The 23,123-nt window shown below is 61.1% G+C and overlaps 2 protein-coding genes across 3 annotated transcripts; both read right to left on the bottom strand.

Moving 5' to 3' along the window:
- Positions 1–4,160: 4,160 nt before the first annotated feature.
- PANK4 (pantothenate kinase 4 (inactive)) lies at positions 4,161–19,598 on the bottom strand. 2 transcript variants are annotated; one of them, XM_066270651.1, is made up of 19 exons: positions 19,305–19,598; positions 15,456–15,538; positions 14,841–15,055; positions 14,091–14,274; positions 13,666–13,758; positions 13,185–13,338; positions 12,905–13,086; positions 12,322–12,403; positions 11,467–11,567; positions 9,207–9,362; positions 8,476–8,588; positions 8,144–8,231; positions 7,068–7,219; positions 6,490–6,545; positions 6,286–6,345; positions 5,804–5,874; positions 5,417–5,517; positions 5,259–5,327; positions 4,161–4,708 (listed from the first exon to the last, which is right to left on the bottom strand). In XM_066270651.1, exons 1-19 carry the CDS (start codon positions 19,426–19,428, stop codon positions 4,495–4,497), a joined length of 2,298 nt encoding a protein of 765 aa, XP_066126748.1. In that variant the 5' UTR covers positions 19,429–19,598; the 3' UTR covers positions 4,161–4,494. The 2 variants fall into 2 exon arrangements, with proteins under 2 accessions (XP_066126748.1, XP_066126747.1); XM_066270650.1 differs by having other exon boundaries at positions 5,804–5,908; positions 6,296–6,345; positions 19,305–19,597.
- A 1,928-nt stretch (positions 19,599–21,526) lies between these two features.
- Positions 21,527–22,918, bottom strand: HES5 (hes family bHLH transcription factor 5). Its single transcript, XM_066265192.1, has 3 exons — positions 22,815–22,918; positions 22,572–22,737; positions 21,527–22,490 (listed from the first exon to the last, which is right to left on the bottom strand). Exons 1-3 carry the CDS (start codon positions 22,866–22,868, stop codon positions 22,234–22,236), a joined length of 477 nt encoding a protein of 158 aa, XP_066121289.1. The 5' UTR covers positions 22,869–22,918; the 3' UTR covers positions 21,527–22,233.
- Positions 22,919–23,123: the final 205 nt, after the last annotated feature.

Here is a 23,123-nt window from a genome sequence, read left to right as displayed (position 1 = left end):
GGCTTGGCTCAAGGCAAATCAGGCCCCACCCCCAGGAGAAGCCCGCTGTCCAGGCGGAGGCCCTCAGGAAGGTGGGGTGCAGGCATGGCGGCTGGAAGCCCTCAGGGAGAACGGGTGCTCTCCTCTCTGTGGCCACTTGCACGAACTCAGCAAAGGCCTGAGTCAGGGGTGTCCACTGCTCTCACCTGGGCCCAGGGTGCCTACGAGCTCTCCACCTTCCTCGGGTCCAGGAGCATCTGGGTGGGGGAGCTGCGGCCCAACCCCCGAGTGGACACCAAGGCTGCCTTCCTGGGCTGCCCGTCTCCGGCAGAGGGATGGGGGCGCTGACTGCGTGAGGGCCTCAGCCTGGGGGAGCTGACCACTGAGAGGAGGGAGGGCTGGCTGCAAAGCTCCCGGGTGGTGATCCCTTCTCATGGGAAACGGGCTCAGCTTCATCCAGCCCTGGGTGGCTGGGCTGTGTTCCAGGGGCTATTCTCAGCGCCCAGGAGGCCCAAAGCCTGTCTGCTCCAGCGGGTAAGGGACAGGGGGTGTCGCAGGAGGGGGCCCCGCCCAGAGCTCAGTACCCTGGTGCTCTCATGCTGCAGCCCCCGCAGGCTCCCCTGGCTGCTGTCAGGCTCTCTCAGGAGTGGGGTGATGCGGCTGCTGCTCAAGGACCAGGCGTGGGCAGCTGGGGGGTCTGCGGCTCTCCTCGACATCTGGGCCAGGCCCTGTCTGCCCCCAGGGATCCCAGACCAGCCAGTCCAGTGCCCCTGTGCCACCAGGGAGCAGAGGACAGACAGCAGCCAGGCGTAAAGGAGCAGGGAGGCTGCACAGGTGGCCACAGGTTGCCGAGCCAGGCTGGGCTGGTGGTGCAGGGCCAGACGGTCAGGGTGGAAGGCGAGGGGCACTCAAGGACAATACCTGCTGGACCAGCCAGCCTGGGCGCTCGAGCTGGCTGTGCCCCCTGGTGGCTACCCGAGGGAGGTTCAGGCCTCAGCGCTGCCCAGAGAGCCGCAACTTTTTGGGGCCAGACCAGTGGTGGGATTCAGCCGGTTCTCACCAGTTTGGCAGATACCTAATTTTTTGTTTGTTCGGCGAATTGGCTGTTAAAATGGCACTTGTCATCATGGTTCTCTCTAAGGTGGATGCCTGGGCAGCCTCCCAGTGTGGAAATCACAAATTTACATTCCTTATTCTTTTTTTAACGTTCATCAAGCACAACAGCATCTTCTAAGTGCCAGTAGTCATGTTCATTCCGTCCACAGGTGAAAGAATTGCAAGTGAGGACGCTAATCAAGAAGCAATATGAAAACATCTTAAATAAGTTTTATTGTTTTTTTATCGTGTATCATTGAATATTTTTTTATTACTAAAACTCTTATGACAATCTAGTTTTGTGTACCTGTTATTATTCTTATTTAAATATTAAGTGCATGAAATATACACTACCTTTCAGTATTTTTTTCATATATATATATATATATATATATATATATATATATATATATATATATGTACTTAGAACGATCATTAGGGCAGAGAACCGGTTGTTAAATTATTTGAATCCCACCACTGGGCCAGATGTCAGGGTGGAAGGGGAGGGGCCCATAGAGAACACGTGCGGGACAAGGCAGCCTGGGCGCTCTGGGCTGGCTGTGCCCCCTGGTGGCCACCTGAGGGAGGGTCAGGTCAGGCCCTGGCTCTGCAGCGGGAACAGTAACTTTTTGGGACCAGAGTGGCAGACTGCAAAAGTGAGGACTGTGGTGGTGTGGTGGTACAGTGGTACAGTGGATAAAGCATTGACCTGGAATGCTGAGGTTGCTGGTTCAAAACCCTGGGCTTGCCTGGTCAAAGCACATGTGGGAGTTGGTGCTTCTTACTCACCCCCCTCTAAAATGAATAAACAAAATTTACTTTTAAAGAGAAAATTAATAAAGGGGCCCTGCATGGTTGGCTCAGTGGTAGAGCGTCGGCCCGGCATGTGGAAGTCCCGGGTTGATTCCCAGCCAGGGCACACAGAAATGCCCATCTGCCTCTCCACCCTTCCCCCTCTCCTTCCTCTCTTCCCCTCCCGCAGCCAAGGCTCCATTGGAGCAAAGTTGGCCTGGGCACTGAGGACGGCTCCATGGCCTCCACCTCAGACACTAGAATGACTTCCCTTGCAGTGGAGCCACGCCCCAGATGGGCAGAGCATCGCCCCCTGGTGAACATGATGGGTGGATCCCTGTTGGGCGCGAACGGGAGTCTGGCTCTCTGCCTCCCCTCTTCTAATTGAATTTAAAAAAAAAAAAAGGCAAGGGAAAATCATGGAGAACACCTGCTGGACCAGCCAGCCTGGGCACTTGGGCTGACTGTGCCCCCTGGTGGCTGCCTGAGGGAGGGTCAGTCCCCAGCATTGCCTAGAGAGCAGCAAATTTTTGAGGCCAGTCCAATGGTGGGATTCAGCCAGTTCGCACCAGTTTGGCAGAACCGATATGTAATTTTTGTTGAATTTGGCGAACTGGCTGTTAAAATGGTACTTGTCATCAGGGTTCTTTCTAAGGTGGGGCTCCTGGGCAGCTGCCCAGTGCGGAAATCACAAATTTACATTCTTTACTCTTTTTTGACTTTCGTCTGCACAACAGCGTCTTCTAAGTGCCTGTAGTCATGTTCATTCCGTCCACAGGGTGAAAAGAATTGCAAGTGAGGATGCCGATCAAGAAGCAATACCCAAACATCCTAAATAGCCTGACCAGTGGTGGGGCAGTGGATAAAGCATTGACCTGGAATGCTGAGGTCGCTGGTTTGAAACCCTGGGCTTGCCTGGTCAAGGCACCTGTGGGAGTTGATGCTTCCTGCTCCTCTCCCTTCTCTCTCTCTCCCCTTTGTCTCCCAAAATAAATGAAAATATTAAAAAATAAAGGAAGTACCTTAAATAATAGTTTTATTGTTTTTTGTCACGTATTGTTTTTTCATTAATATTTTAAAACTCATACGTAATCTAATGTTGTGTACCTTTTATTGTTCTTATGGAAGTATTAAATGCATGAAATAATAAACTACCTTTCAGTATGTCCTTTATTTTATATTTAAAACGGCTATTAGAGCAGAGAACTGGTAGTTAAATTATTTGAATCCCACCGCCGGGCCAGACATCCGGGTGGAAGGTGAGGTGCTCATGGAGAACACCTGCGGGTCAAGGCAGCCCGGGGTTCCGGCTGGGTGCGCCCCCTGGCGGCCGCCTGAGGAAAGGCAGGCCCAGGCTCCACCACGGAGCAGCAGCTTCGGGGTATTGGGGTTGGTGAGGGCGCCACTTGCAGGCAGGCTTAGGGGTGCGACAGAACAGGGGTGTAACACGTCGGTAACTGGGAGGGACTGGCGTGCTGCAGGACCTGTCACAGCCCCACACAAGTGTGGAAAACGGGATGCAGGGAGGGGCTGGCTCCTGGACCTGTTCCCTGCTGCCTTGGGGGCAGTGTGGGTGCCAGACCGCCAAGAAAAGCCACCTGGAAGGGGGCCCAGGGCACTGAGCTTCTGTGGCCTTGCAGGACAGTGCCTGCGTGGGGGTCTTAGTGGAAAGTAAAGGATGGGCGGAACACGCTCAGGTGCATGCAGCAACAGCCAGGTGAGCCTGCCTTGTGCCAACCAGCCCTCAGGGTTTCTGGACCCTCCAGGGTTGGGGGGCCTGGGCGCTGTTGCAGTTTGGCCTGCTCAGGGCCAGGAGCTGCAGCCTTGCTCCTCCTGGCCCGGGGAGCACGATGGCAGGGACCCCGGGCAGTCCAGTAGGGCAGAACGCCATATGTCCTAAGGAGCATGCATTATATGTTCAGCCCTGTGTCCCCCATGCACGAGGCACTGCCCCACAGCTCGCTCCCCAGGGGGCCCTGCAGCGACTGCGACCCTGGGGACAAGTCCAGCTGGGGGAGGAGCCGGGAGCGGTTCGTGGCGACAAACCCACATGGTCCCGCCAGCTCTGAGCAGGAGTGCACCTGCCACGAACCCGAGAGCCCTCGAGGGTCCTCGGTGCCCACGGCCTCCACTCGGCCGGCTCTCACGTCGGAAGTGCTGCTCAGCACCCTTTCTGTCCCTCCCGTGGGCAGCAATGCCAGGGGCCACGTGGGGACAGCAGCCCTGGCCCACAGGCGAAGGCCCCCACAGTCAGCGCCACGGAGAAGGGCCACACGCAAAGGCAGACACGGCTCTCGTCTCGCTCTAGAAACTCTATTTGGTGCGTGCCTCAAGCCTGTATCCTCCATCAGAGGGACAGGTATATATATATTTAATATATATATATAAAAGGTTATTTAACAGTTAGATACATTCCAATACGAATGTCCCACGGGACGGGTCGTCTCCCCACCACAAACACGGCAGTGCTGAAGAAGCTGCCCGGCCCCGGAGCACCAGGCCCACATGGGGCGCGCCGGCCCGAGTCACAGAAGCAAACATAAATATTCTGGTCGGCACGCAGCATCCCTGTTGCAGCTGAAGTGCGTTCCTGACAAGTGACCAGCAGTGTGGTCTGTGGTCGGCGCTTCACTCGCCCGGGACCTCATACTTGAAGATGACACTGAAGAGCCGGCCGCCCAGCCGCTCCGCCAGCCAGGAGTTCTTAATAACCGCTAGCTTTAGGCACTCGCAGCGCAGGGCTGCGTAGTAGTTGGTGTGCACGGCGCGGCCCATGCCCTCGATCACCACCAGGTCCGTGTCGCGCTCCCGCACCAGCGCGGCCAGCCCCTTGTCCAGGCGGCTTTGGGGAGGGAGAAGACAGTGAGGCTGGCTCGGGTGACACTGGGTGGACGCGACACCCTGCCTCCCAGAAAGGCACAGGGACACTGCCCTCCCGGCTCTGTGGGCTCCCAGCCAGCCCCCCGCGTAGCAGCCGCGGTCCATCACGAGTGGGCAGCCATTCTGAACACTGGGCCTCAGTGACACCTGTCTATTTTGAACTTTAGAGGATCTATTCCTTCTGTGGGTTTTTGACTTTTTGGTTACTAGTGGACCCGGAAAAGGGGTTAGGCCACCACTGGGATCACCACCGGGCAGACAGAGATGGAGCTGGCTCTGGGGGCAGATCTTAGGCTCAGAACCCCCAGCAGACAGCACAGAGTGACGGGAAACTGTCTGAAGTGGGTCCTGGGGGTGGGGGGGTGGGCAGCGCCATGCCTGGCCAGTGAGCTTGGCGGCACGGTGTCTGCTCCTCCCACCACATGAGCCATACCTAGCTTGTGGAGCCGTGACGGGTCCCCAAGGAAAGAGGGCTCTGGGAACCGGGGGCTGGAGTGGGGGCGGCATGGTACCTGAGGTCCAGGCAGGGGGAGCTAGAGCCCGTCTGTGTGAGCAGCAGCTTCTGTTCTCTGAGCGCCGCACTGTGAGCACAGGGTGGGTGCGTCAGGGGGCCCTGGGACCCCCTTGGTACCCTCTCCCTCTGCCCCCAGCCCCCCCCCCCCAAGCTTACTGGACCATGGGGTCCATGGCTGCGATGCGCTCGGCCACGATGAGGGACTCGCTGTAGGTCACGTCGTTCAGGGCGGGCCCCGAGTTGCACGCCAGGATGACCTGCGCAGACACCCGGGCCTTTGAGGGACCTCGGCCTCTGCAGCCGAGCACCGAACCAAGCTGCCCCATTCCTCCCACTGTAGGTGCAGCGAGTGCACGGCCCTGGACACCTGCCACTGCCCAGGCCCCCAGGTCAAGATGAAGACAGCCCGAACACTGGGGTCAGGACGGCCTGATCCCGAGACTCAGGGCTGGGCCCTCCCCGCCGCACCTACCTGCGGTGCCCTGAGAGCACCGCCCACGGGCGGCGGAGCCAGCAAGGGTCCCGCGTGCAGCCCTCACTCACCTCCGTCCCTCTAGACAGAAGCTCCCTGACAAAGGGGAAGACTCCCAAAATGATGTCTACTCCACTGTTATCTGCGAAAATTAAGGCACATTTGTGAGGGGGCCCCTGCAAGACAAAACCAGGACGTTCAGTTGGGAACAGGCGCATCCAAGCATTTCAGACCCTCCACACTCTGCTCCCGCAGCCGGGCTGAGGCTGGGGGTCCCACAGGCCTGGGGCAGGGCCCGCCTGAGCCTCTGCCAAGTTGCTGGCCCAAATGACCTTTGAACTGGTCAGCTGACCTACCAATGGTCCCTGCAGGAGTCAAGCATGGGACAGGGAACGGTCAACTTAAGACTTGCAGCTAGAGGCCGTGGTGAGACTCTGGAGGGCACCCAGGGCAGCCCTAGGCCCACCCTGACACCCCCTCCCCCTGTAACCCCGGGCCAGTCCCGCTGCCCAGGCCCACGTGCAGGCTGTGGCCCTGGGTCAGAGGTGGGCACCTGCTTGTACCTTCAGTCTCTGCAGCCACTTGCCGTAGGAGTCCACCAGCCAGGGCCGCTCTGGGAGACACGGGGATGAGGTCAGTCACCCCCACCCAGCCCGCACGTCTCCAGGAGGGCAGTCCTCACCCGCCCCCAGCACGGTGAGAGTGAGTGTCTCCTGCCACCCGCCCCGTCCACTGGGGGCTGCCCTGGGTGCCCTACCTTCCAGTGTCCTCTTTGCTTCCTCAAACCCAAACTGGGGGTCAGATTCAAGGACCCTGAAGGGGAGGAGAAGGAAAAGTCACAAAAAGCCAGAGCAGCAGCCTAACGGCTCACAGTGGGCCCCACGTGGGGGCCAGCGTGTGGCCACTGGGGTGGCTACGCTATGTCACCTCCGCCGCTGGCCCATGGGGAGCAGGCAGGCACCTGGCTTTAGATACCGAGGGTCCTGTCTCCTTGACCCACAACTCAGACTTTTAGCCATAGAAACAGCCCCAAATCCACACCCCTTAGCCCACAAGGTGCCACTCTTGGGGTCGGGCAAGAAATGCTGCGCTCATTCCAAGGGCACTCGTGCCCCCAAAGCCTCAAGCAGCACTGAGCCCATCAGGACCCAGTCCCCTCCCTGCGGCCTGCCCGGGGGCTGGGCTGCCCCACAGGACTGGTCCTAGGCAGCCTGCTGGCCCTGGAGCTGTTAGTGGCTGTGAGGGGCCGCGGGACCCAGGGGGAAGGGGCGGGGCGTGGAGGAGGGGGCAGGGCTGTGGGGCAGGGCAGGGACCGTGGAGGCAGCGAGCACCTACTCAGAGACGGCCTTGGCACCCCAGTCGAAGACGTTCCCAGCCAGCAGTCCTCTCACCAGGGCCAGCTGCCGCTCCTCCCAGCCCAGTGCGTCTAGCGCGCGCACCACCCGCTGGAAGCACCGCAGGGCCACGCCATTCTCCTTCTGCTTCACCTGCCAGAGACGCAGGACCACGTGTGAGTGACCAAGGGCCATGTCCGCCCCTGGGCTACAGACAGCACCGCCTGTGACTGCTCTAGGGGGACAGATGCTCAAGGCTACGTCACAGCACGAGTTTAAACAATCAAGGTCAGATCAGGTGTCATATTCTAACGCGCCAGGTATGAGCACAGGTCGCGGGTGCTGACGCCCGGGCACGTTTAAACTGCACAGAGGGCTCAAGAGGGCTTTGGCCCCAAGTGACCAAACGCTGAGAAGGACCAGAACCCCTCTGAGCACCTGCGTCCCTGGCTGGGAGCCCTTCGCACACAGACACCCCTGCCCAGCCCTCCCAGACCCTCCTGTGGAGGGAATCCCTGTGCTTCCGTGGCCTAGACCCTGCCTGCCATTCCCAGACAACCAGCCTCCCGGTCAGAATGGCCACCTGACGGGCTCTGGCCAGCTGGTCACTCCCGAGAGCAGGACTGATGTTCACAAACACCAACCATGAGGGCTGGGGCCACCTCAGGAGGCCTGGGAGTGGGGAGGGGCCCAAGCAGCAGCAGCGGCCTGAGGCCGGCACACCGAGATCCTGCTCCCTCGGGAGGCCAGTGCCCTCAGTGAAAATGCAGGTGCTTGTCCCAAATGTCCACAACCCAGTCCTGCCGCCCAGCATGATCCCTTCCTCCAAGGCCCCACCCTAACTGGCCGCTGGTTGGAGCCCCTGGGAGATGTCCCTGCTCTGGGGTCCCCAGGGCCTCTGACCCACAGCTCTCCAGTGGGTGCTACCCACCGTGGGGCTGCCCAGCACTCTCAGGAGACAGGCCCTCACCAGGGAGGCTCCGGATGCAGCCGGGCCCCGGCGCCGGGGGCTGGGGCTGCTATCAGCCTGCTACCCGGGCAGGACGCCGCATCCCGCACCCCCCCGGGGGCACTCACTTGGGAGTAGGGGTCTGGGAAGTTGAACTCGTTCAGACAGTGCTCCCGTGTGTCCAACAGGCTGCGCACGGTCAGGGTCCCATAGGCGCTGGGGACAGAGGCCGGCGGGGAGCGGTTGAGTAGATGGGCACAGTGGCTGGTGGTGAAACCCGAGTGGCCCCCGCCTGGCTGAGCACCCCCCCGGCACGTGCGGGGGTGTGTGCTTTGTGGGAACTCTAAGCAGCTCCTGCCTCAGCCCCCAGTGTGGGCATGTTCCCCCGCACGGGCAGCTCCTGGCACCTCACGCCGGGCGGGTGTCACGTGTTCTCCGTGGGGGAAGGAGGGACACTCACAATGGCTGGTGCCGCAGCGTCTGCAGCTTGTCCCAGTACTTGTGGCGGAACTTCTCTGCCCGCTCCACTGCATCCACAGAGCCCGGCTGGCTGGCCACAGCACGCTTCACTACCTGCCGAGGACGGGGCAGTCAGCAAAGCCCCGGCTGTGCCGGATGCAAATGAGAGGCGACGACAGACACCCCTGGTGTCGGGCTTGCCTGCCTGGCAGCTCCAACTACTGGGGCCTTCCTCTGAGAGGTGAGTGGGGCTCACAGTGACCCCAACCCTTCTCGGGTCCAGGTCACCTGATACAAGCCCCTGGTCCCATGCACCACCAGCTCCTGCCCCAGAGACCAAGTGGCTCTGAACCATGCAGGTGGGGTCCAGGGTGGGGCGGCATCCCTCCCCTGGAAACAGACCCCAGGGGCCTCTTGAGCTTTATGGAGGTCAGCGGTTCCCACAGGTCTCTGATGGCCTAGCCAGAACCCTCCTGGGCCTGGAGCTAGCCCCTATTGCCCGACCCCTGTGCTCTCTGAAGAAACGCAGTGACCAGCAGAGGGCTCTGGCTCACTTGTAAGAAATGTACCTCATGGACACCACATCTCACAGCTGTCCCCTAGGACACTAGGATCATGCAGCCGCCTGAGAAACTAGCAACCCCACCCCCAGCCTGGACAGCTGGCTTCTGGAGACACCTCACTCTCTACCATGGTGCACAGCCCCTGGCAGCCCAAGATGTGCCCCCTCACCCCATCGAGGGCCTCCTCGAAGCAGCTGAGCCAGTACTTGCGGGCCAGGGCGTCATCCGTGAGGTCGACCGTGTCGGGCACGTAGGAAGATGGATCCAGAAGCAGAGGCAGGTTGACCAGCGGCCTCTCTAGCCGGTCCATTTCCAGCAAGTCAAACTGGGGGTGAGAAGCAGTTGGACACGTCAGCTGCGGTTTTTCTCAAAGACCCAAGTGAACTTCCGCAAGATTTAAAACTAACCTCTGTGAGATGGTGAGAGGTCGGCCAAGGCTGCTTGTGCCATAAACAGACACCCTGTCCTTCCCACACTGTCTCCCCTTAGCTCACAGTACCCAGCCCTGTCTGGTGGCTGAGGCAAACACTCTGAATCCTGAGTCTGCTCATGCGCAGGGTCACGTCCCCACCTGGTGACGGCACCCTCCCGGGCGCCCACCTTTCACGGCCGTTTTCCTGCCAGTGTGACGCCTGGGGACCTGTGAGCTCTGGACTGGCCTCTCCTACATCATCTCGGGCCTTCCTCTCTATACCCGCAACCTCTGAACAAACCAGCCGCTTTTCTGGGCCTCGTTCTCCTGCTCAGGGCTCCCAGCTAGTGCTGTCCACACTCAGCCCTTGTTCAATGGCTCCTATCCACTGACGACCCCTGGGCAGGCAGCCCCTGGCTCCTTTCTCTCCACAGCATGCCTGCTGACCACACTTGTGTCAAAAACCACCTCCCCTAGCCACACGCAGTGAGGGCCAGGCCACTGTGCTCGACAGGCCACCTGTGTGGGCTGGCCCCAAGCAAGCCGGGCCCATGTGTCTGGAATGAATGACCACTCACCCCACACCACTCTAAGTTTCCTACTGTGAGGAGTGAAGCCAGCATGTGCAGCAGCCTAGTCCCCGGACGTGAACTGTGCTAGGCGGCCGTGCCAAGGCCAGGACAGCAGTGAGCTCTGCTCGCCTGCAGGGCCCCTCCTGGCACCTCAGGTGACAACCTGCAAGTCCCAGCACACTGGACCTCCCCCCTTCTCTGCTGGGTGCTCTGCCTGGCCAGCCTGCATGGGCGGAGGGGCAGGCGTGCTTGGAGCCGGACAGGCTGGGCAGGGCTGCCCCACAGGAGACGGTGGCTCCGAGTGCACTGTGACGGCGAGTTCAGCACGGGGCCAGCAGGGACATTTCCACACGTATGGAGGTGCGTGCGGCAGGGACCGCCGTTAACTGCCTCCCGGTGTGTTGCTCGCGGGCTTCAGGGCCCGCTGCCTGCGGACAGGAGTTCACACCAAGCTCGGCCCTGCGCTGGCAGCCGGTCCCACACTCCAGTCCAGCCTCCACACTGCCACGCAGGCTCACGCGGGAACTGGCACAGCACGTGTGGGAGGGCAATGGAATAGGATGCGCACCCCCCTCGGCAATCAGAATGGGGCTGAAGGGTATCGTATCGAGACCCTTCTCTGTGCACCGCTACCGCTGACCGGGCCTGGGGCTGCAGGCCCTCAGGAAAGCCCAGTGAGGTCGCACAGCCAGGCTGTGCTCTGGAGGACGCCGCATAGGTGGACTCTGCCCCCTGGACGCTGGTCAGATCGGGCACGCTGTTGAGAGGCGTGGACTAACTCGTGGGGAATCTAAGTCCACAGTGTCAGAGAGCCAGCAGGCTGGCCCCAAGGTGGCCTTCTGACCAGTGCTCGGGCCTGCTGCCTGAGCTTGGCCAGCCTGCTCGCCAACATCACGCGCCAGGTTGACCATGCTCACCGATCAAAGTGACATGTCCCTCAGGGCGTGTCACCAGTGACCCTACAACAGCCTGTGGCACGATGCCCGCTACCACGGGCCATGGCGGCAGCACCTGCATGGGAGGCTGACACTGCAGCAGGCTCAGCTGTCCCGTCATGGTGGCCTCACCTCACCTGGGCACGGTGGGAAGGGCCGGCACCTTCCAAGGGAGCCGCTCTGTGTGCTTGGGCCGCCCTAAAACCCAGACAGACACGGTCCAAGGGAGCTGGCCTGGGGGGTTCCTGCAGGTTTTAACCCGTGTCTGCTGTGAAGGCCCCTTCTCTCTGCAAACCCAGGGGCTGGGCTGCAGGTGAGTGAGGTGCTGCCGCATGTTTGGAGAGCGTGGGAATACGGTGTAAGGGGGAGGGAAGCGAGCGCAGCGCCTTCCTGCTGTCCCAGCGTTGCAGCAGGAGGTGGTGCCCGGCAACCGGGCTTTCCTCAGGGACCACGGAGAAAGGTAGCGCTGGTGCCCCACGCGGGACCCAGACAGGCCCAGCCCACACTCACAGTGCCACTCTTCGCCCGCTGCGCGGGGCAGAGCTCAGGAGATGAGCTCATCAGCCCGGAGCTGCCCGCGTAGTTCTCTCCCCAGCTGTACTGGTTCGGGTCTGGAAGATGAGAGGCGCTGTCAGCCTGGGGCATGGGCCACGCCCGCAGGCAGCTGGCAAGTCACAGGGTGGCCGGAAAAGGACACGTGCCTGAGGGTCCCAGCAATGCCCAGCGGGCTGGGGGTTTGCTCCGTGACTGTTTCTTACTGGCGGTAAAACCTCATAAATGACTTTTCTGACATTCAAAGCTTCCCAAGAAACGCTTCTCTAACTGACATCAACACAGTGGACATAAGGATGCAGCAAAGGACACAGGCTGTTTTGAGGGGCGCAGACCCCCAAGGAGCCCTGCCCTGGGCTCCCCAGGGCAGGATGACTCCTGTGACAACCCCTGTGACTTCCCCTAGGTCTTTTGAAAAGGACAGACTGGGAGGACTGGGCTGAGAGACCAAGGTTGGCCGATGGTGATGAGGGGGACTGGGGAGGGGAGGACACGCCTGTGGCCCCTGCACAGAGCCTGTGTCCCTCACAAGGACCCTGTGCTGATTATGTCACATGCAAGCCCACATCAGTCAATTTCCACCGCCCCTCAGGACAGCCACAGCCAAGGGCTAGCCTGGCCCCACCTTAGCTGGGGAAGGGACCCAGCGAAGGCCACCACATGCCACTCGGGGCCACCGCGTCAACGGGGAAAGTGGAGGTGGGGAGGGCTAGATTGTTCAGTGTTAAGGACCCCCCCCCCCATCGCTCCCTGTGGCGTCCCTCTCCCCACCTCCCATCACCGCACCTGCCCCCACGGCCTGGCTCCACTCACTGTCTTGTTCTGCTCCTTTTAGAAACGCTCCGATGGCTCCCAGGTAGCCTTCATGTCTCAAGAACAGTGCCTGGACTTCCCCCTGGGACGGCAAAAAGACCCCACCTGAAACGGGCCTTGCCGGGCACACAGCTCAGTCCCTGCACCTTGACCGCGACCTAACAGGCACCTCCCTCTGCGTGCAGGAGCTCGAGCCATCCATGGCTTGTCAAGGCAACTGTATCCATGGGCAGAACTTAAAAATCCTGTGGCTTGGAAAACACTAAGAAGACAAAACGGACACCCACCCAGTTCTCCTAGTCTGCTAGGTGCTGCGCCCCCTGTGGGCCCGGCCTGGTGTAACAGGCGCCCCCAGAATGCTCAGCATTGATAACATGCCCAAACCCAGACACCCCACGGTGCTCCCAAGTGCAGGTCTGGAACTCACAGAGGGACGAGGCGGGAGGCTGGAGGCCGGCAGGCAGGCAGTGGGCGCCCAGCTGCTCGACTGCCTGCCTTCAGGGCCCCCTCACCTCACCCTTCGGGTTGGCTTGTTTGAAGACACTGAGTGTCCGTGCTCGGGGTGCAGTGAGGAGCCCGCTACCTTGGAGAAGAAGTTTATGCTGTAGGTGATGGTGCGCATGGTGACGGGGTGGCCCCGGATGAAGAAGCCACCAAAGTAGATACGGTCCAGGCCGTGCAGCCTTGCGTAGAGGCATGCGAGCTGCCCGACGTCGTTGCTGATCATGTGCAGCAGGCTCTTGGCCATGTCCTCTTGGGAGAACTCTGAGAGGAGACAGAAACTGAGCAGAGCACTACTGGGCAAGTGGCCGCGTGAGCAGTGGCGGTGGGGGGACCGGGACAGTGAGCCAGAGAGGCGGCACCTTGGTCGGTGGTGGCCGACTTGCCAAAGCTGCTGGCGATGAGGCTGCCGCTGAGCCCCAGGGTCTGGTGGGCCCCGCCGTAGACGTCCTGCACCAGCATGTCCACGTTGGCATGCTGGCCCCGGGAGGCCAGATGCAGCAGCTCATCAAACTTCTGCAGGGGACAGAGCAGATGGGATAGGCGAGGTGTGGGGGGCGGCGGGACGCCCATGCCTTGAGACCATGCCCATGGAGGGAAGAAGTGCTGTGAGGGGCGCAGGGGACATGGGCAGGACGCCACGGGCCCGCAGCTGAGCCATGCTCTGCCCAACTGGACGCCTGTTCTTAGGGGACCCGAGAAAGAGTCGGATGAGGCCCGGGAAGGCCACTTTCATGGACAATCCCAGCTAGGCAGAGCCTGATGTCCCTCAGGCACCAGCCAGTCCCGAGAGGGACAGGAGATCATGCAGGCCCGAGCATCTTCCCGCAGCCGCCAGGATACCTTCGTCTTCGTGAGCAGAGCCCCGAGCCCCCAGAAGGTGCCGCCTCCGATGGAGCTGCCACCGATCCACTCGAACCTGTCCTCAGTCTCCACCTAGGGGCAGGAGGAAGGCAGGTGTTCAGGTGAGCGGGCCCGGCCGCCACCCAGCCCAGGGGTGGTGGCCCAGGGGTGCCCCCAGACATGGGTCATGATGCTCATGAAGGCTACATCTGGGCGGGTTTGGTGGGCACTGATGCTGAAGCAAGGGCCCGCTGTTCCACGGGCCATTCCGCAAGAGGCATTCTGTGCAACGGGCATTCTGCATTTGGTACGTGCCCATGAACGCCAGAGCCAGGCCTGAGTCACATGTCTGTCCGTGTCCTGGGCCCAGCCTGGCTCAGACACACAGTGTGTCTAAATATTTCGCCCCCAAAGCCCGGCCTCACCTTTACAATAGAGACTCCAGAACCAATATTGACTAGGAGATACGGGAAAATGTTGGGGTGATTTGTCTGAAACCGGAACTCGGGGTCGGAGTCTTTCTGATACACAAAGGCCTCGTGCGGGATGTTCTTTAACACGAAGTTGCATCCCTTTATCAAGCATGTCATCACATCCTCCTTGTCAACCCTGCAAGGGATGGAACCTGGCTACTGAGACAGCAGGGGCCCCAGAAAGGGCCCCCCGTTCCTGCCCGCCCGAGCTCTGCTCCCGACCCCAGGTACACGGGGCTCTCGGCAGAGGAACTCGGAAGATCAGCGCTCCCTCTCAGTGTCCCCTGGTACCGAAACTCACTGTAGACAGGCCACTGGGGGCACTGGAAGCCCTGGCATTCACTACCCTGTTACAAATGACCGGGCTTCAGCTCCCACGTCGGGGCTGTGGCCTGAGACCCTGTGCCCAGCAGGACGGGAGCAGTGCCTGCAGGGCAGCCTCCTCCTCGGGGTCCACTGCCTTCCTTACATTCCACCCCCCTTCCCACACACCCCTACTGTCCTCCGGGGGTTCAGCCGCCTGAGTCCTGCTGCAGCCTGGCCACAGCCCAGCCCCAGGGCCCCCCACGGACCCCCTAGAGCCTCACCACATTGTAGGGTGTTAGGAATCCCCAGGGCAGGGCAGGGCAGGGTGGGTGCAGGAGCCGGTCTACCTCGCTGCTCCCGCCGCCCATGCCCTTGGGGCCTGCAGTCCCCACTTACTTCAGCCGTAGCTTCTCTTCAATGAGGTCCTTGAACTTGTATGCCCCGCCCCCGGTGGCCTGGATGACCTTGGTCTCCGTGTTGACGAGGTGATCTTTGATGAAGTCCAGGCAGGCTTCTATGTAGGTGTTCTCGAACTTGACAAAATGCAGCCGGGCGGTCACCTCCTCCTGGACGGAGATCTCGTAGGGCGACTCATGGTCCTGTTCTGCATCCTGGGGCAGAATGGGGGGGTGTCTGTGGGTGCTCCCACCCTGGGCGTGGAGGATGCTGACACGGGGGACTGAGCACCCACTCAGCAGCGCCAACTATTTCCGTCTTCCCTGAAGTGGGCAGAACTCTGGTGGCTAGATTCAGGCAGGAAGGAGATGGCGGGCGGGTTCCTAGGTGGGGTAGGGTCCTGCCAGGTCTTGGAGGGCAGGGCGGGGCACACTCACAGGTGGGCAGTGGTATGGGCATCAGAAACCTCTGGCAGCTAAGCTGATGTGGGGCAGCAGCTCAGGGACAGCAACCGGGAGACGAGGCCAGGCCCACGCCCAGGCCACAGCATGGTGGGTACCTGGCCTGCCTGGGGCTGACCCGAGAGCCCATCGCTCAGATGCCCAGGAGGCTCACCTGGCCTGAGAGGTCGAAGGACCTTACTCTGGCGACTTTGTGCTGGACTGTGGAGTAGTAGGCCAACTTGGTCAGCGACCCACCTGCGGGCGAGATGCAGATGTGCATGTTGACAAGGATGGATCGTGTGCACGAGCCATCTGCTGCCATTTGAACTTAAAGACCCTGTGGGCTCCAAGACCCACATGCTCTGCTCCTCTGAAGAGGCCTGTCCCTCCCTTGTCCCAGACCGGACCAAGCTGGACTGTCCGTTACCCTGCACACTGAGACCCACGGGAGAAAGGAAGCTGGCCCTATTTCCGGACAACCTTGGCACTCTTAGCAGTTTAGAAAAATTCTGTTCCAAGCTCTAATCTTAAAAATGACCCAAAGGACAAAGCTGACAAGCCCAGCTTCCACTGAGAAGCGCGCATGTGACTGCCTGTGGTCACACGTGGGTAAGGAGCCAAAGGAGTCTTCCCAGCATGGACAGCAGCAGCGGGCTGCTCTCCCCTGGAACGTCTGAGGCCTTGGGCAGAGAGCAGCAGCAGTCCTGCCCTCCACAGGCTCAGGTGGGGGCAGCCCGAGGCCCAGAGTGACCCTGGGAGCAGCAAGGTCTTGTCCCTAGGGCCAGGCCCCTGGAACATTGCCAGAGACCAAGTGTCAGGAAGCAGAAGGGCCTTTATTTGCCTGAAACACATATCAGGGCAAGTGAAAAGGACTCCTAGAGCTGCATTTTCGAGGCCGAGCTCCGGTGAGCACTCCAGGGTCCGACAGGAGGCACCGACAGGCTCCAGGTACCGCCGTGGTTGTGATGCTGCGAACGGCAGACAGCACGGCAGACACACGAGAGAGGCGACCCACTCAGTCACAGAATGACTTTGAGAGAGGGTTTCTCGGGTGTGTGTGTGTGTGTGTGTGTGTGTGTGACAAAATTAAGGCAGACACTCTCGTTATGAGAAGAGGAAGTCTGAAAGCAATTCCAACGGCCGTTTTGTGAAAATACAAGCAGCACTCAAGCCAACAAACATGTGGGAGCGCCTGACCAGGCGGTGGCGCAGTGGGTAGAGCATCGGACTGGGATGTGGAGGATCCAGGTTTGAGACCCTGAGGTTGCCAGCTTGAGCACGGGCTCATCTGGTTTGAGCAAAGCTCACCAGCTTGGACCCAAGGTTGCTAGCTCGAGCAAGGGCTTACTCAGTTTGCTGAAGGCCCGCGGTCAAGGCACATGTGAGAAAGCAATCAATGAACAACTAAGGGTCGCAATGAAAAACTGATAATTGATGCTTCTCATCTCTCTCCGTTCCTGTCTGTCTGTTCCTATCTATCCCTCTCTCTGACTCTCTATCTCTGTAAAAAACAAACAAACAAAAAAACCCATGTGGGAGCACCGAGGTCTGCAAGGGCCACAGTTCTTCCTGGTCAAAAGACTCACACCATCTGTCCTGTCCTGTCCTGTCTGAAACACGGCCCGGCTCCAAAGGGACAGGACCTCTAGCACTGCCAGGACTATCTCCTGCTCGCTGCAGGAGAGAACAAACTGGGGCGGGGGTATAGGTGGGGCCGTGCAGCACCAGCCAGGCAGCCGGGAGCACAGCAAGGTCTCAGACCTGGGGAGCGGCAGCTCAGCTGTACTCAGGGTCCCCCACAACTGGGGCGAATGCCAACCCCACCGGGGTGGGGCTGTCACACCGACCAGTGCAGGGACCAGCCCCGCACACTGATGGAGAGAGGACCGGCCGCGACTTCCCTTCAGCACCGGAGCCAGGACCTTTCGGTTCACCCAGACCCACGGGCCTGGCGCCACTGTCCTCCCTGCCACCTCTCTGACCTGTCTTTCCACAGTGGGACTAAGGAAGGCAGCACACGCCAGTGCACGTCACCGTCCTGCAGGGCTGGCCACCTCAACTGAGGGACCCTCCTGCCGCCTGTCAAGCATGTGTTGACAGGTGAGATGTCCCTGGTGCTTTCAACGTGGGAGTCTGCCCTGCTGACCCGGGTGCCCCACGGAGAGGAAAGGGCTGGCTGAGAACACAGAGCTCTGAGCTTTCCTGGCGGAGAGGCTCGGGTGAGGACAGAGCAAACAGACAAACCTTTCTGCGAGCCAAACCGTGGACACACACATGGGCTGGGGGACTCCCGGGCTGAGGACTCAGCCTGAGCTGCATTGACAAGCAAAGGGTCTGTCCTGACTGACAGTGAACAGATCATTGGAGACCCAAGCACAGGACCCAGGCCCAGGGGAAAACTTCCAAGAGAGGAAATTAATATCAACACTAAAAATATCCCTTTGAGCATCTTCTGTCAAGGAACCCCACCTGGGCTTGGCCCTGGATGACAGGCCTCTCCAGGCACCAGAACCATCCCTTCCTTCAGGGCCACAAGCTAGTTCCTGGAGGGTCACATCAAAGGTCCGAGGTAAGCCCTATGGCAAGGCCATTTTCAGCAACATGAAGGGCTGATGTGTTCCCTTGGAGCAGAACCCTCAGTGGAGGGAAGCAAAGTCGAACCTCAAACTCACACCAGACTGGGCAGCCGTCCCATCCCAGCGTGGGCAGTACTCTGAAGATGGTGGAGGGGGCCCTGAACCCCTGAAGAGGCCTGGTTGTGGATAACCCCCAGGCTGGGCTTCCATGCCCACCATAGAGGAGGGCACTGCGTCTTGTCAGGTTCCAACCTCAGGCTGACCCTCTTCCTTGCTCTGTGCTGGCCACCCCATCACCCACCTGTCCTCCAGCCATCTCACACCTGCCAACATGCCAGTCTCCAGCCCCTGGAACACCCGCTGTGATTTGCAAGGTGGGAAGTCAGGCTGCAGGCCTTGTTTCAACTTACAGCCCCCCTAGAGGACATTCTCCCCCAGGCCTGTGACTCAACTAACCCCCCAAAAGAGGGAAGTGGTGAATGCATTAAATGCAAACAGCTCCAGGAAGACAGCTGAGAATCTACTGAGACAGCTCCAGCATCTACTGAGCGGGTGCTGGGGTGGGGCAGCGTACACTGCCCGCTCCAGGAGGGACACAAACTCAAGCCGCAGCCCAGATCTCGCGAGGCAGAGATGCAAAGGCACTGTGGCCTCGCAACCGGCCTCACCCTGGGAAGCCGCCCCCAGGAGCCCTCCGTCGGGGTAGGGGGCCGAGGGCTGGCTGCCTCCCAGCTAGGTGACCTGTCCTCGTCTGTGACAGCGGGTTGTTGTGAGGGACCACGGGGACCTGGGGCAGGGAGCGGGACAGGCCATAGAACAGCCGGGGGGCGACTGCTGGCCGTGGGTACTGCCCTGCACACCGCGGTAGACACGGAGGCTTTGACCGGAGGCCGGCATACGGTCCGAGCTCCCACGACCAGGTCGCCGAAACTCCCGCCAAACGGACAACGTCCGTCAGCAGGGTCTGCAGCATTGGGCTCCGGGCGGCCGCCAAGGCTTCCCGTGGCCAGAGCTGCTGGGCAGCCTTCCGTCCACGTCCCGGATTCCGGGAAATCGGGCCCCGGATTTGTCACCGGCCGCCGGGCAGCCTCCCCTTCCGCGGCCTGCAGCCTCCCCTTCCGCGGCCGGAGAGGACCCGCTGCGTACCGACCCTCCCCAGGTAGGACTACGAAGCCCAGCATAACCCGCTCCAGCCGCGCGGCGCCTGCCGGGAGCTGTAGTTCAGCTCGTCGCAACGAGCATATGAATTAGTGGCCTGCAGACTACGAGGCCCGTCAGACCGTGCGCGCCGGAGGCCCGCGGACTACGAGGTCCGTCAGGCCGCGCGCGCCGGCGGCCCAGCGCCCCGCCCTTCGTCCTTGCCACCGCCCCCGGCCCGCTGGCCCCGCCGCCCGCGCCCACACCCGCTGTGCGCCGCCCTGCTCCCCGCGCTCGCCCGCGGCTACCGATGTCTATGGCGAAGCGCTTCGCGTTCTCCAGGTTGCGGAAGATCTCGTCGGGGGGCAGCGTGATGCTCTTGTCCAGGCTGTCCCCGCTGCTCCCGCTGCCGCTCGCTCCACACTCCGCCATTTTGAATGTGCCCGGCTAGCCTCATCAGCCATGGAGATATATGCGCATATATTTGACTGCTAAACGCCTCCCGCGCATAGATTATGCTAATGAGGCGTCCGGGTCGGCCCCGCCTCGCCTGCGTCCGTGGTCTGGGCCGCCTGAGGGCCGATTCGGACCGGCCCGGGCCAGAAGGGAGCTCAATACAAAACCTCTGCACACTGTTGTCTTTGTTCTTTTCGTCGAGCTGGCCAGTTGCTGACCTCAAGTGCTTTGAGCTAGGGCCGAGGGGGGCACCTGGAGCTTGCAGACCCCCCAGAGACCTGCCTCTTTCAGCGAGTGCGCTGTAAGCCTGGCACCTGCACGGGAAAGTGCGTGTGACCCGTCGCCTAGGTCTCCGGGGATGCTGGGCTGTTGGTGACCAAAGTCCCAGGACCTTGCCCTCGAGGCGCCCTCAGTCCGGGATGGGAGATGCACCTGCAGCTGGGGAAGATGTGTGCTTTGATGCCCCGACATCCACAGAGAGCGGAGAGGAAGGAGACTGCCTTGGAGGAGGCTGCCTTCTGGCGAGAGGAGGGAGTCTATGGGAGTTTGCAAGAAACAAGCCCAGCAAGCTCTCGAAGAAGCTGGAGCAGGCACTAAGGTGGTGGTGGCGTGTAGGCAAGGTTCCAGGGCCCGTCGCTGGGAAGCCCTCACTGGCTTGGGGACTCTTAAGGGCATGTGTCCCCTTCAGAGACAGGGGGTGCTTTGGGAAAGAACCCAGTGTTGGAAGCTGTAAAGGGCCCCTAAGTGGCTTTGGCCCCTGCATCCTTGGAGGCCCTAGGTTGGTAACTTCACTGCTTGGGGCCTCAGCCATCTCCTGAGTGTGCTGCTGGAGCACAGCCCCGTGGAGCAGCACAGAGAACTCCGGGAGGCTATTCACCTGTCAGTGTATCAGACAAGGGAAGAGGCAGCCTGGCTGGTGTCTCCAGAGGAGGTGAATGTTCTGCTCTGCATGGGAAGGCTGGGGGTGGAAGAGGACAGAGGGTCTGCCCCCAAGAGGTTTTCCCCAAGCATCCAGACCCTGGGCAATGGGACACCTGCCCATGGGCCAGTCTGACCAGGAGGCACACCCCACCCTATTGATTGATGTGCCTGCCGCATGTGTGCAGGAACTGCTTAGGAAGGAGGTGGGGGCTCCCTGTTCTCTGCTCACCGTTCCCGTTCCCAGAGCCTCGGCAGGGATCGCAGAAGCCACTGGCAGCCCCTGGGCTGACCTGGAGGGGGCGCCGGGGGTCATTCCCTGCAGAGTGGACTGAAAGGGATGGAAGATGGAAGGGAGAGATGTGCTAAGCAGAGAAGAGGGAAGGCCGGGCTGGGCCCGCATCTCTGAAAATAATGCCTTCTTCCACTCCCTACAGGGTGGATTTTGCCCCTTGGCAAGCCAGGACACCTCTATATTCTTGTAAACTCAACTGGCACCCTGTAACCTGCCTAAAAATAGGTATCCTTTCTGAGGAAAGGGACTGCTCTGGGCAGATTCATAGCCAGCACTGTCTGTTCTAGCTCTATAAGCAGTCAGCCAACAGGGAGGCCAGGGCAGCCACCTGTGGGCTAGCCAAGCCAGTGCCTGCAGGAGCTTGTCCAGGGCTGGGTGCTGCTGGCCATGCCGGAAGGGTCAGGGTGGGACTAACAGTTTTTCTTGTGTGTCTGGCCCAGTTAAACCCCTTTGGTTGTAGCACGAGCCCCAGTGCAGGCTGTGGGCAGAACTGGAAGGTCCTGTGGCTGTCACTTTGCCCCCACCCCACCTACAGGGAGCTAGTGAGAGGCCTGGGGCAGAAATTCAGGTCTTTGACATGCCCCCTCCTCCTGCACATGGGATTATCATGCTGCAAGGGGCTCTCCTTCCGCTTGCCTCTCCCCTGCCTGTCTGCCTCTCACTCTACTTCCCTCCCTCCCAGCTTGTCCCCTGTGTCCCCTCTTCCCTCCTTGGCCCCAGCTCTTCTTCCCTCCCTGTGTCCAGAGGGTTCCAGCCGTGGCTGCACACATGATAGTGCCCCCTCCCTTTACCCCATGGAGTCCTGCCTGCCTGGCGGCTGCCAAGGACACCCGTGAGGCACAAGAGACATACCACAGTGACTGAATAGCCAGATTTTATTGGAAGTCTGAAGAACAGTCCCATAGCTCCCACGTGACTGGGTTCAGATTCTGAGTACAAAGTCAAGCCCACGTGCACCCAACCCATACAAGAATCCTTTAAGGATCATGGTGGAGACCCCCCACCCTCCCCACACAATCCACTCTGAGCCGTGACCAAGGCCACGCAGACGCCTTTCGGCTAGCCGTGGCTCTGTGTGGCCCTTCCATGCTCATGCGGGCTGACTGACACTTTCCTATGAGGATGCACCTTGAGTTCCGCCTTCACAAAAGGCAAATGTGCCCACGCAGGCACGCCTGCCCGCCCACCAGGCCTGGCTGGCCCAGCAGCAAAGGGCGCTGAAGAAAGTCCTCTACAAAGCAGGGGTGCCGAGCCCCCCAACGCCTACAAATGTCATAGAACCCCAGGCTGCGGGGACTTCCCAGAAGTCACTTGCTGAAATGCAAACACAGAACAACCCCATAGGGTCAGACACTTGGCAGAAGGTGGACCCTGACTGTCCTAAATGACAAGGACTCTGCACGCACATTCTCTGAGAATGACCCTACTGCTGGCCTGCCAGCCTGGAGAGAGCCTTCCGAGCAAGCGAGGGGGCCGGCCAATCCCGGTGGGACGGAGGGACAGGAGGGAAGGCTCTTCCCTACGCACCCAAGGAACGGCTGGCTCTCTGGTCCTCGGACCGGACCGGGTCACCAGGGCCGCCAGAGGCCGCAGGAGGGCTGGCGCGCAGTGACGTTGGCTTTGGCTGGGGTGGGCGCCGGCGCCTTGGGCTCCTTGGTGGGGGCGCCGGGCGCGGCCGGGGGTCGCTGGAAGTGGTAGAGCAGCTTCATCTGCGTGTCGCTGGCCGCGTGCAGCGTCAGGAACTGCACGGCCTCCTGTAGGCACCACGAGTAGCCCTCGCTGTAGTCCTGGTGCAGGTTCTTGGGGCCGGCGGCAGCGGCGAAGGCTGTGCGGAGACAGACGGTGGTGAGCGCGGCTGGGCGCGGGGCTGGGGGAAGAGCGGGGCGCGGCGGGCGGGCGGACTCACCTTTGCTGTGCTTCAGGTAGCTGACAGCCATCTCCAGGATGTCGGCCTTCTCCAGCTTGGAGTTGGGCTGGTGCCGCGCGAACTCCTGCTCCAGCAGCAGCTTCAGCTGCTCGATGCTACTGTTGATGCGGTCGCGACGCATCTTCTCTACCACCGGCTTCCGCAGCTGCGGGAGGAGGGGCGTCAGGAGGGCGGCCGGGCGCGCGGGGCGCGGGGGCGGCGCGCGGCACGCTGCGCACTTACTCGGTTTTTCTCTTTGGGGCTGAGCAGCTCCACGGCCACGGTGCTGGGGGCCATGCCTGCGCGGAGAGAGGCGGGTCGGCGAGCACGTAGCGGCGGGCAGGCGGGCGGGCGGCCAGGCGCGTCCGGGTGGCGCGGACCGGCCCCTATATAGGCGCGGGCGGCGGGCAGGCGCCTGGGGCCCGGGCGCCGCGGTCGTTCCCACACTCGGCGGCCAATGGAGGCGCGGGCCGCACAAAGGCGCCGGTCCATTAGCGCACGCTAAATTGCCTGTGAATTGGCGCGGGCACAATGGGTGCTCCCCGAGGAGCA

Source organism: Saccopteryx bilineata, chromosome 3 (assembly GCF_036850765.1).
Source record: "Saccopteryx bilineata isolate mSacBil1 chromosome 3, mSacBil1_pri_phased_curated, whole genome shotgun sequence".
Lineage (NCBI taxonomy): Eukaryota > Metazoa > Chordata > Mammalia > Chiroptera > Emballonuridae > Saccopteryx > Saccopteryx bilineata.
The sequence above is the reverse complement of the archived record's forward strand: the minus strand, read 5'-3'. Positions and strand labels throughout refer to the sequence as shown.